The sequence below is a fragment of the Lissotriton vulgaris genome, chromosome 7 (genome assembly GCF_964263255.1).
Source record: "Lissotriton vulgaris chromosome 7, aLisVul1.2, whole genome shotgun sequence".
Classification (NCBI taxonomy): domain Eukaryota; kingdom Metazoa; phylum Chordata; class Amphibia; order Caudata; family Salamandridae; genus Lissotriton; species Lissotriton vulgaris.
The window spans coordinates 641964288-641976403 of record NC_141695.1 but is presented as its reverse complement, the minus strand read 5'-3'; the positions used below and the strand labels follow the sequence as shown (position 1 = coordinate 641976403).

The window sequence follows — 12116 nt, the reverse complement described above, 5'->3', positions numbered from 1 at the left end:
GTCGTTGGTGAACCAGGCGGCCTTTCTGGGGAGATGCCTGTTGGAGTTGCGTAGGGGTGCAAGTTTATCTGCTCAGTTGAAGATCCATGTGTGGAGTTTTTTGGCAGCGAGGTTGGCGTTGATCGAGGTAGTGCGGGCGTTGCAGATAAGGCTGTGGTTGAGCTGCTCTTCAGTGATTTTTGTCCAGTTCCTCAATGGCGCGCGCGTAGCTGGTTTGGGGGCAGTGAGTTTGTCGACGTTTAAGTGTACGCAGTGGTGGTCCGTCCATGGGGGTTGCGTAGTGTGGCTGAATTGAATGTTGTTCCCTCCTGCGAAGATGGGGTCGAGGGTATGCCTGCCTTGTGGGTGGGTGTGGTGACGAGCTGTTTCAGGCCGATGTTGGCGAGATTGTGCAGGGAGGGTGATATGAGTTGGGGTAAGTGCGGTTGTCGAGGTGGAAGTTCAGGTCTCCGATGAGTATGTAGTCCATGGAGACTATGGCGTGGGGTGCGAGGACTTCCTCAATGGTTGTGGCAAACGAGGCGCGAGGTCCGGGCGGTCTGTAGGAGAGGATGCCCCAAAGAGTGGTTCTAGGGCTGCTTTGTATCTGGAAGTTAAGGTGCTTGGCGGTGGAGAGGGGGTCATTTGTGGTGGAGGTGGAAAGTCACAGAGAGTTCTTGTGTGTGATGGCGAGTCCACCTCCTGGGTGGTTGGGGCGGTCTTTCCTCTGGATCTTGTATCCGTCTGGGATGGCCGTGTCGATGTCGGGTGCGGAAGAGTAGCTGGTTCAGGTCTATGTAAATAAGGCGACGTTTGGTTAGCGGGTGTCTAGGAGGTCCCAGAGTTCCGTGGCATGTCTGTGTAGGAAACGCACTTTGAGGAGGGTGCACCTCAGGATTTCGGGGGTGTTGGCGTTCTGAGCGGTGTTGATGATGGTGCTGAAGGTTTGGCAGCAGTGGCGACAGGATAATTGTCCGTGGGTGGTGCTTGGCGTCTACATCTGGCAGTGGATTTCCTTCTGGGGTTGAAGGCGAGGAGGATAGTTGCGTCATAGCGTAGGGTGGTTGTAAATCCAGGGTTCCTGGCGCTGGTCGTGGTTGGCTCATGGACGGGTGCTTGCGGGCTTGCCGTTGACAAGCCCGCTGCACACGTCAAATGCGCGGCCGTGGAGCGGCTTCCATAAAATAGTGGAGGGGGATGGAAAGCGCAGTTAGAAGACGGCATGAGGGGGGAGGCGGCAGGCGGGGAAGCGGGCGTGGTCACCAGGTGGCAAGGATCAACAGTGGGGCAAGACAAAGTTACAAAATTAACAAAAATTAACAATAAAGCAAGAGCGCTACGACACTAAGTCAATAAGTCAGCCTGAATACCAGGCAAAACAGAGCAAAACCAAAGGGGATGATGGACGAAGTGTTGAACATTGCAGGGACTCGCCCTCAGCCAACTGATCTGGGTTTAATCCATCATCCTTCTTTAGCTCACTCCGCCACCCCAGTTCAGACTTGGCCATATGCAAATCCAGTCTGACCCTGTGCCTCATGGGAACAGTCCAGCCCGAACTGACAAGCCATGTCTTCCCTGGACCGGAAACAAGCATCCTGGGACCGCTTTCTGGCTAATCGGCCGTCCTCAGACAGGCTAGCTTGAATCCAGTGGCAAAGTGAGCAGGGGACCCACGTCTGGGCATACCCTGCCAACTTAGGGCGAACAAAGCAAAACCAAAGGGGATGATGGCCGGAGTGTTGAACATTGCAAGCACTCACCCCCAGTCCTGGCCCTAAGTGCCCCAGGTATGCCCAGACGTGGGTCCTGGGCTCAATGTGCCACTGGAATCAAGCTATCCTGGCTGAAGAGGGGTGAAACCCCGAAACCGGTCCTAGGGTGCTTGTTTCCAGTCCAGGGAGGACTGTTCCCATGAGGCACAGGGTCATGACTGATTTGCATATGGCCAGGTCTAAACTGGGGTGGCCTGGTGAGCAAAAGAATGATGGATTTAACCCAGATCTCTTTACTGGGGTTAAATGTTTTGATTTGTTCTGAATTCCGTCCATCAATTGTGTGTCTTTTACCAGGCAAAACAGGTCAACACTTATTTAGACCAAACAAATATTTTTGTTATCAGCCAATGTAATTTTCTTTTAGATTGAGGACCCAGCAGCCTCCCAATCACTATTGTTTTGCAAAAACCATGAAAAAACAAGCATTGACAAGTCTAAAAGACTGATAGCCAATGCCAAACCTGATGCTTTGCTAATGCTTGTTTATACTAGATATGCGAGTTTTGAAAGCTAATTGCAATATGTGGATTAAAAAATTGTGAGTCTCCTCTGTATTGCTTGCATTCAATAAACCCATACATGAAAACGTGTATTTTTATATTTCAGGTCCATGTGAAAAGATTCATGATGAAAATTTACGTAAACAGTAAGTGTTTATTTATGTGTAAATAAAATATTGTTGACAGTTGATAAGACTGTAGTACATTTAAGTTTCTGTCCTAATTATTAAACAATGCTGTTGGCATTTTCATAAACGGGCAGCTTTAATTTATAGAAGATATATACATTAACCCAAAAGTTACAGTTTACTTTTAGTTTATTTAAAATGAGTCTGATTTCTATAGGAATAGGGAAGATTGCAAATTGTGTTGTTCCAGGACGCTGTGTTTTCAGATCCAAATTACTCCAAGTTAGCCTATCGGTTTTAATGGTGAACCAAATGTTTAAAAAAGAAAGAAGAAAATAATAAGTTGAATGTCAGTGGGGTGCAGTTGGACCCTTAAACGACTTACCTCGTGGTTATCAAACATATCTGAACAGACTCTTTACAAACTATTGTAAGGAGGTCCAGTGGCTCCGGAGATTTGAATCTATTACTGGCCCAGTTGATGCTCAAGCCTTATGTACCAATTGTCCTCATGCAACAAGGAACTTCTGTTGTAGAAGGGTGCCTTTTTGATGGTCATAACATAATCATTTGAAAGAGACACGTTAGTGATAGATTCCTTACCTTAGAATATCCTGAGGCGTCAGCCTGGGTCTGGAAAGTTTTGCTTTGCAGTACCCTTGCACATCAGTAGGTTGCGTCCTGCGGCTCCACGTCCGTCACTGGCGTCGTCTGCGCCGAGATGACATCACGGAGTGTACTTAGGCGCCACCCATGCGCGCGGACGTCAGTTCTTTCTTTTTCCACGCCAGTAAGCGCAGATCCGGATTGAGCATGTACCTTGGTCTCTTTTTGACTTCTATTTTGAGACTTTGTCTTCCCACTTTTCTCTTGGTGCACGTAGGGATGCCGACCTGTCACCGAAACATGTTGTTAGCGGACCTCCATGATGTTTGCTTCTACTGCCTGGAGGCCGACCACGACTCCCGGGATTGCCATGCCATGGCCCCCAAGGCCTTGCGGGAGCGGCGTCTGAAGTTGCTGGCGGTCCAGAATTCGTTGCGTCGCCGCTCCAGGTCTAGGTGGCGTTCCCGGGACCACTCCCGGGAACGGAACAGTCGCTCCTCGGACTCCAAGTCTTCAACTTCGGATTCCGGTAAGCGTCGCCATAAAAAAAAGTCGAAGCGTCCCCCTGTCGCTCCTCAGAGGCGGACGAGGGGGTCAGGGGCCTTGCCCCTGCGGCTCCTCTGGAGCCTGTGAGTCCCACGGCCTACCCACCATACCCAGGTCCGTCGGCGACTCGCGCACAAATGCAAGAGTTCCTTGCTGCCTTGGACCGCCCTTACAGGCCTTGGGCTCCAGCGGGCGGGCCTTCGGGCCCCCCGGACCCGTGCCCAGATCCTGCTGGCCCTGCGACTCCGCCATCGGCGCCAGCCTTGGCACCAGAGGATCCTGCGTCGCTGGCTCCGGTCCCAGCGTCACGAGGTGCGGCATTGCCGGCTCTGGCGCCACCCTCTCCTCCATGCCCGGTGCCACCCTCTGTGCTACCCTCGGCTCCACCCCTGGCGCTTCACTGGGTACCGTTCATCCCACCCTTGCCCCGGTTCCCAGACCATTTTGTTCCAGCCTGGGACCTGCATTGGGAGCCGACCCCAGTCTGGCCCGACCGACGCCGTTCTCTGCCGCCACAACTGGCCCCCTCTACGCCAGAGCCGGGCGTCGACTGGGAAGGGTCCGATGACCCGCTTGCTCGGCAATGTGACTCTGAACTCGATTGGGGGGGATGACTTAGAGGATGCGGGTGACCTCGATGTCTCTTCTGACTCAGGGTCCGCCTCTCCCCCGCCTACTATGGAGGAGGGTGCCTCCTATATGATGGTTGTCCGTCGAGCTGCTGAGGGCCTCAACCTTGACCTCCCCACAGTGGCCCTTAAGACCAACCGCCTCACGAGGTGCTCCAGACATCGTCTACTTTGGCGGAGGCGCTGCTTCCCTTAAATGACTCCCTTACAGAGATCCTTCTGGGCACCTGGTCGAGGCCCGCCATGGGGGTCTCTGGGGATAAAAATGTTACCAGACGCCACCGACCGGTGCCCGGTGACCCAGCTTTCTTGACCACTCAACCTACGCCTGAGAGCCTGGTAATTCAGGCCTCGACATTGCAGAGTGCTTTTCCCACGGCCCTGCTGGATAAGGACTCTGAAAGGCTGGACCAGTTTGGGAAGCGGATGTTCTCTTCGGCCAGCCTTGGGCTGCGGTCGGTGAACACCGCCTGCTTGTTGGGCCGCTACTCCCACGCGGTGTGGGATGCCGTTTCTCAGGTGTTGCCTCAGTGTCCTGAGGAGGTGCAGGCTACCCTTTCTCAGGCGATTGCTGAGGGTAAGGATGCGGCTAAGTTCGCCATTCGGTGTGAGTTGGACACTGCTGACTCAACGGGCAGGGCGATCTTTAATTTATTTTTATTTATTTATTTTGAGAGTTTTATATAGCGCGAACAAGATCTTTGCAGATATCAGAGCGCTTTACAACAAGGGGTAGGAGAAACAAGAGTGCAATTAACAAGCTTTTGAGCGAAGGATAGTTGAAGGTAGTAAATGAGTAGCAAAATAGGGTAGATACAAGAGGGGGCATAAACAATCAGTTAAACCAATAATACAAATAGACAGTCTGAAAAACGAATATTACAAATAGTGAGGAGTCTCAAATAGATCCAAAGTAAGGTACAAGTTCACATGAATTTAGCCATGAGAATAGCTTTCACTTCTTTCTTAAAGAATGTAGTGGAGGTGATATGTCTGGTTTCTGGAGGGAGTGAGTTCCAGATCCTGGGTGCCATTCCTGAGAAGGAACGCTTATGTTTTTTCCTTCCGGAATCTACAAGGTTTCAGAAGAAGATTCTTTGTACTTCTAGTGGTTCTTGAGCCACCAGAAATTGTCAGCTTCTGAGTGAGGTAGGCAGGTGAGCTGTGGTGTATAGCTCTTTGAGTAATGCATGCAATTTTCAGATGTATTCTGGCCTCAAAAGGCAGCCAGTTCAAGGAAAGTCAGGGGAAATATGCGAGTGTTTTTTTGATCCAGTGATAAGTCTCGCTGCAGCGTTCAAAGAGGCTCTCAGGGGGGCAGTTGAAGATAGGGGGAGTCCGCAGAGGGCGACGCTACCGTAGTCTAAGCGCGGTATGACTAGGGCTTGTACTGCAATTTGGAAGTCCTTGGCTGGGAGGAAGGGTTTAAGTTTCCTCAAGGTATTGATTTGGAAATTAGCTCCCTTAGTTGCCTTGCTGATATGCCGTTGCATGTTGAGATTGGCGTCAAGTGTTATGCCTAGAGATTTCGCTGAATCCACGATGGTAGGTTGGACACGGAGTGCAGTTAGGTGCTTAAGCCAGGTTTGAGAGGTGGAGCTTTTCGCAGAGGTGAGATCAGAAGGAACTCAGTTTTCAGAGCATTGAGTTTGAGGTGATTATCGGCAAGCCATGATTGTGTGTTTCTGAGCGTTGAGTTCAGTAGTTTGATGTCATTGGGGGATTGTAATTTCAGGTATAGTTGGGTGTCGTCTGCGTACATGTGAAAGTGTACATTAGATGCATGTAACAAGGTGGTGAGAGGTTCCATGACCAGGTTGAACAATGTTGGAGATAGGGAAGATCCTTGTGGGACGCCTAATGTTACAGGCACTGGTGGGGACATCAAGTTGTTGCTCTTGAATTTCTGAGACCGGTTATGTAGAAAGGAAGTGAACCACTTGAGAACAGTCCCAGATAGACCCATTCTGGTGTTTAACAACTGGAGTCAGTTCTCGTGTTTGACTGTGTCAAATGCTGAGGACAGATCAAGAAGGATGAGGAGGCAGGTATCGTTTTGATCTAGGATTTGGAGGGCATCATCAATTATGTGTGTAATAGCAGTTTCAGTACTGTGCCCTGCTCGGAAGCCTGATTGATGAGGGTTGAGGAGGTCAAACCGATCAATGTGTTTCGTTAGTTGGAGTTGTACGCATTTTTCCAACAGTTTGGCAAGGGTGGGAATGTTGGTAATAGGACGGTAATTGTTTGGGTCAGTAGGGTCAGCTGTTGGTTTCTTGAGTATAGGTGTGACTTGTCCAACTTTGAGGGAGTCGGGGATGCGTCCTTGTTGAAATGAGCTGTTAATAATTTTGGTCCATAGTGGGAGGAGTAGTGGGATGAAGTCCTTTACAGCGTTAGCAGGAAGGGGGTCTGTGAGGTGATTGGAAGGTTTCAATGTGGTGAGCAGTTTGTTAATTGTTTCTTCCGAGTAGGTGTCAAAGGATGACCATGCAGCATTGTTCTTTGATTCAGTGGGTGTTATGCTGTGGGGGTTGGAGTAAAGGTTTACGTCATTGAGGAGATCTTTCCTTATGTTATCAGTCTTTAGATTGAAAAAAGCAGAGAAGTCTTCACAGGATGGAATATCGCCTATTGTGCTGTGCGATAGTTGTGGTTGTTCCTTGGATTGTGTATTGATTAGTTCAAAAAGTTTTCTTGGCCTTTTTTTTTGCTTGGTCGAGCTGGAGGCTGAAGAAATCTGATTTTGTGCGCTTGATTTTCCTGAAGTAGGCGTTTCCTTTTTCCTTCAGAGTTTTAAGGTGCAGTGCCGAAGGGGCTGATCTCAAGGTGCGCTCTACCATTCGCATGGCCCGTCTATCTTCGTTGAGTCTACCATCGTACCATGGGTTGGTTTTCTTGGTAGAGACACTTTTCAGTTGCAAGGGGGCGGCCTCATTGCATTTCTTATATAGCGCCAGAATCGACCCCCGAAGGGGTATCTCCGCGCTTGCCTTGGGAACCCGTCCTGGTTTTTCCCTGTGAGATAGCCCCTATAGGGCATCCCCAAGGTGAAAGCCAGGCATCCCGCCGCCGGGGGGCCATTGTGGAGATTAAGCAAGCTTAATGCCCAGAGTTGCATAGTGTGAACCCATGATTAGGTCAGGCACTGAAGCGAGAATTACCGAGTCCGTGGACATTTGAGCTCAACACCCTGCCGCGTCGGGAATCGAACCCTGCATAGTGTGAACCCATGATTAGGTCAGGCACTGAAGCGAGAATTACCGAGTCCGTGGACATTTGAGCTCAACACCCTGCCGCGTCGGGAATCGAACCCTGGTCCGTGGTCCGGGTCTGACCTCTGCTTCTGGGTCTGCCTGCTCTAACCAGTGAGCCACACTTCTCCATTCTTCATTGATTATAGAAGTCATAGAGTTGAGGTAGTGGTCGGTCAAAGATTGAACGTCCAGAGCACCGGTAGGGGGAAGGAGGAGATTGCAGCTGTGGGAAGGTAAAGAGTTTGGATTGAGTTTCTTCAGGTCCTTTTTCCAGACCTTGGATTTGGTGCGTTGAACCAGGTTAAATTGAACTTTTTCATTGATGAAGAATGTGATAATGTGGTGGTCTGACCAGTCACAGGGTTGGATCGATCCAAGTTGGGTAGAGTTCTCTTTAGAGATGATAAGGTCGAGGATAGAGCCTTTATCGTGGGTCGGGCAGTTGCAGATTTGGGTGAGGTCAAGAGCGTTGAGGTAATTTTTGTGGCTATTTACCACCGCGTCATTGTCATCGTTCCAGTGGAGATTGAAGTCACCAAGGAAAATGTGAGTGGGTTAGTGTTCGGAAGGGTAGGTAGGTTGGGTGTGGTTGAGTTAGGAGGGGGAGGGATGTTGAGGAGTGAGTTTAGGCTGGGCGTTGCGGGGGTGCGGGTGAGGTAGTGGGGACAGAGTGGGGGTAGAAGTTGAGGAATGAGTGAGGGCTAAGGGCGGCTGGGGTGTAGGTGAGGTAGTGGGGACTCGGAATGGGGGGAGATGGGATGGGAGGAGGACCTATTGTGGGGAGCGGGGGTACAATTGAGGGAGGTAGGGTGTTCTGAGAGTCTAGTAGGAAGTGGGAGGGCAGGGTTCTGTTGGGGGGTGGGGAGGATGTGGGAAGAGGAAAGATCTAAGACTGTGATAGAGGGATGTGTGGTGACTGTAGCGGGTGGGTGATGGAATAGAGTAATGGGAGGAGGGGGGAGATGTGCGTTAGTGGTAGGAGGCTCTGTGGAGTCAAGGTTGTTAGGATTGGGGGGCCAGATGGATTGGAGTCTGAGGGTTGGAGATATATTTTTTGAAAGTGGGGAACAAGTTGTCGAATAGGTTAAGGTTCCTGTCAGTGGATTGAATTAGGATAATGCCGTTGTTATAGATAGTGATGGTTGCTCTAGCTGGGAAGAGTTGGGAAGGTGTGGTGGACAATGTTAAGCCATGGGCGGATTTCCTGGTGGCGGAGATAGTGAGTAAGGTGAGGAACGCTTTTCTCCATTGTGCTCTACGTATAGTGTATAAGATGATATCTGTGTTCTTGGCTCCATTGTTTAGTGAGAAGTAGGTGTCTACAAAGGGGGTTTCAGGGTTGGACTTCAGGAAGTTGTGTTTAAAACGTTTGGCGTTTTTTTGGGAGGCCTCGGGGGTAATTAATTTTATATGTGTGCTTGCCTATGGGTTCCATGTTGGGCGTAGAGGTGTAGGTAGGTGACGGAGGTTGTGTAGGTAGGTGTAGTTAGGGGCTATAGTAGGTGCGAGTAAGGTGAGGGTGGTATGGCTAATAAGTGAGCATGAAGGAGTGGAGAAAGTAACTAGTCTAAAATGGCCGCTTCCTTAGGCATGGAAAGGTAAAGAAGATTGACTAGTCTAAGATGGCCGCGAAGGTCGAGAGAAGTGTAGTAGTCCTTTTTTTGTTGTTATGTTTTGAGACCAGTTTCACTTTCTGAGCCAGGGCTGACCGAGGAAGTCCAGTTTCTAGCTTGTTGAGTAGGGAGTGGGGAGTCCTATGTCTGTTTTGAGGGTCACAGTGCCAGGCTGAGTTCTTAGCTTTGTGAGGGTCTGGTAAAAATGGAGGCGAATTGTTGTTGTAGTTTTATGACCCCAGCCATTTTGGGCACCCGATCTCAGAAGGGTAAATTGTTAAAAATTAAGAGCAATGAAGAAACAGAGACAGAAACAATACCTTTTCATAGTCCTATGCATCGAATGTGCTGGAGTTATCGTCCGATCATTTCTATCACCGTGGGAATCATCGAGGTGTGCAACAACTTCTGGGACGATCTGCAGGACTGCTCATGCAGGACACGGGAGCAGCATGGGGGCCTCGGGAGAGCCGTGATGAACAAGACAGGAGCGGACGCAATTGCACTGGGCAGATCCGTGCCTCAGGACTCAGGACCATCAGTCCGGCGGTGTGCTGCCGAGGGCCAGCCAGGGGGACAAGTCGGGTCGGGACCCCAGCCCGCCTCGTTGGCAGCAGTCACGTCCAGCTTCAGGGCGCTCCGCTCATCAACCCCCGCCTGCCCGCAGGAGCTCCGTGTCTGCATGTGCCACTAGCTCATCGGATTCGAGGCAGCCCACCACAGCCCTCTCCCTGCAAGCCTGCTCCAGAAGCCAAGGATGATCAGTTCCTCTTCACTTACGTACACTGCGGAGTGCCGTGCACCAACTAGGGGAACCGGTCCGGATCCCAACCGTTGCCTCCAGTAGCCACAGATCACTCCGTCAGGAGCTGCCCAGTCTGCCCCAGGGCTCCACACCAGTCGCGCAACCCGGGCAGCGGCGCGATCATTCCAGGCTGACGCAGCCCTCGGCAGTCAGGTGGGGGTCACCGCAGTCGTCGGATGTCCGATGTCCGGTGGGGGAGGCCGATCTCCAAGAGACACTCTCAGTAGGCACCAGCCCTCAGACTCAGGCTCATTGATGCCCCGCAACCGTCAGGACCTTCCCGGTGAGAACAGGATCCCCAGCAGGCTCAGACGTCCGTCGCGGTCTCCACCGATGGCAAAGGGCAGTCTGGCGAAAGGGGGGGCGCCTCCACACGATACAGGCTCCGATCACAGTTTCCAGACAGGCTCCAAACATCAGCAGTCAGGTAAGGGTACAATCCAGTTACTTGAGGTAGTTACAATACTTTAAAAGAGACTGTGCTAACTGGGATAAATCCAAAAGAGGGATCCCAAGCACTAGGAGCTCTTAACCAGAGCTCCTACCAGGCGGCCATCATGAAGTCACGAGTTTAAGACTGTGGCGTTGCGGCGCCACTCCTGGTTGCGTTCGAATGGGTTCTCGGCCGATCGCCAGAGTTAACTCATGGACATGCCTTTTGATGACACCCGTCTGTTTGGTGACAAGGCTGACAGTGCACTGGAGCGCTTTAAAGACTCGTGGGCTACGGCCAAGTCCTTGGGTCTTTCTACCAAGAACCCAGCCCTGGCACGTTCATCCACCAGGCCTGTGCAGAACCAGCCCCAGCGAGTTCGCGGTTTTCGCAGGGGCGGGCCGGGGAACCAGGTTGTGGGTCCGTCCACCTCCACTCCTGCTGCTTCTGCCTCTAAACCCTCCTAATCTGAGCTTCAGGGAGCACCCTACACCGATGGATGGAAGGATTCGCCACCACCTCCACCGCTGGCACAAGATTACGTCGGACAAATGGGTCCTGAAGATAATCTGCCAAGGTTACTCCTTTCCCTTTCAGTGCCCAACCCCAGCCATGCCACCTCTGTGCCACCGCTTGTCGGGGGATCATTTGGCTCTTCTCTGACAGGAAGTCTCCGGCTTCTTGGGCAAGGGGGCCATCAAGTGCGTTCCTGGGCCAGAAGTAGGGAGTGGTTGTTATTCCCACTACTTTCTGGTCTCCAAGGAGGCAAAAGAGGGTCGCGTCCTATATTAAACCTTCAGGACGTGAATCGCTTCCTCCGGAAGGAAGTTCAAGATGCTAACTCTGGCTCAGGTCTTGGCTGCCCTCGACCCTGGAGACTGGATGGTGGTGTTGGACTTGCAGGACGCATATTTTCACATCCCCCGTCTTGCCGGCCCACCAGCGTTACTCCGGTTCACGGTAGGCCAGGAGCATTTTCAGTTTACTGTGCTCCCTTTCGGCCTTACCAGTGCCCCTCGGGTGTTCACGAAAGTGATGGCGGTGGTCGCAGCTCATCTGCGCAGGTTAGGGTTGTCAGTCTTCCCCTAACTCGATGACTGGTTGTTGAAGACGGGCTCGCCCCAGGCAGTCCTCACCCACCTTCAGACTATGGCTGACATCCTGGTTGTCAATGTGCCAAAGTCGCAACTGACTCCCTCTCAGAAGCTCCCCTTCATCGGAGCGGTTCTGGATTTGATGCAGTTTCGGGTTTATCCTCACGAGCAGCGAGTCCGGGATATTCAGGCTATGATTCTGAGCTTTCAGCCTCTATCCCTGGTTTCATTCAGGATGACCCTCCGGCTCCTGAGCCTGATGGCCTCCTGCATTCTGCTAGTGCAACATACCAGATGGCATATGCGGGCTCTGCTGTGGGACCTGAAGTTCCAGTGGGCACAGCATCAGGTCAACCTGTCCGATGTCCAGATCTCGGAGGGCACTGCACGACAATTGCAGTGGTGGCTCACGAATCTCGATTGGGTCAATGGCAAATCTCTCTCCCTTCCCCAACCGGAGCACACAGTGGTGACGGATGCGTCCCTCCTGGGATGGGGAGGCCACTTAGGAGAGGTGGAGATCAGAGGCATCTGGTCTCTGCGTTACATCGACTGCCAGGGATTATTGGCAACGCGAGAACTGCATTTTGTGCTACTGCCTCAAAAGCCCGCAGTGACTACCAACGAGAATCGCCAGCCATGCCTGTCTGTGATGCCCAACAGGATCTTTGCGCCACAGCAAAAATATCTGTGACAGTATCCCTGCTCCTTGTGTCTTCCTCCACTGCAAACTGAATTCTACGTGCTG

At 51.7% G+C, this 12116-nt stretch overlaps 1 protein-coding gene across 2 annotated transcripts in view; it reads left to right on the top strand.

Moving 5' to 3' along the window:
- The window catches only part of LUC7L3 (LUC7 like 3 pre-mRNA splicing factor), a 229806-nt gene that overhangs the window by 51265 nt on the left and 166425 nt on the right, over positions 1 to 12116 (top strand). For both annotated transcript variants that reach the window (XM_086930848.1, XM_086930847.1), the window contains exon 3: positions 2364 to 2403. In XM_086930848.1, coding sequence (XP_086786974.1) covers positions 2364 to 2403 — 40 coding nt within the window. The remainder of the gene's footprint in view (positions 1 to 2363; positions 2404 to 12116) is intronic.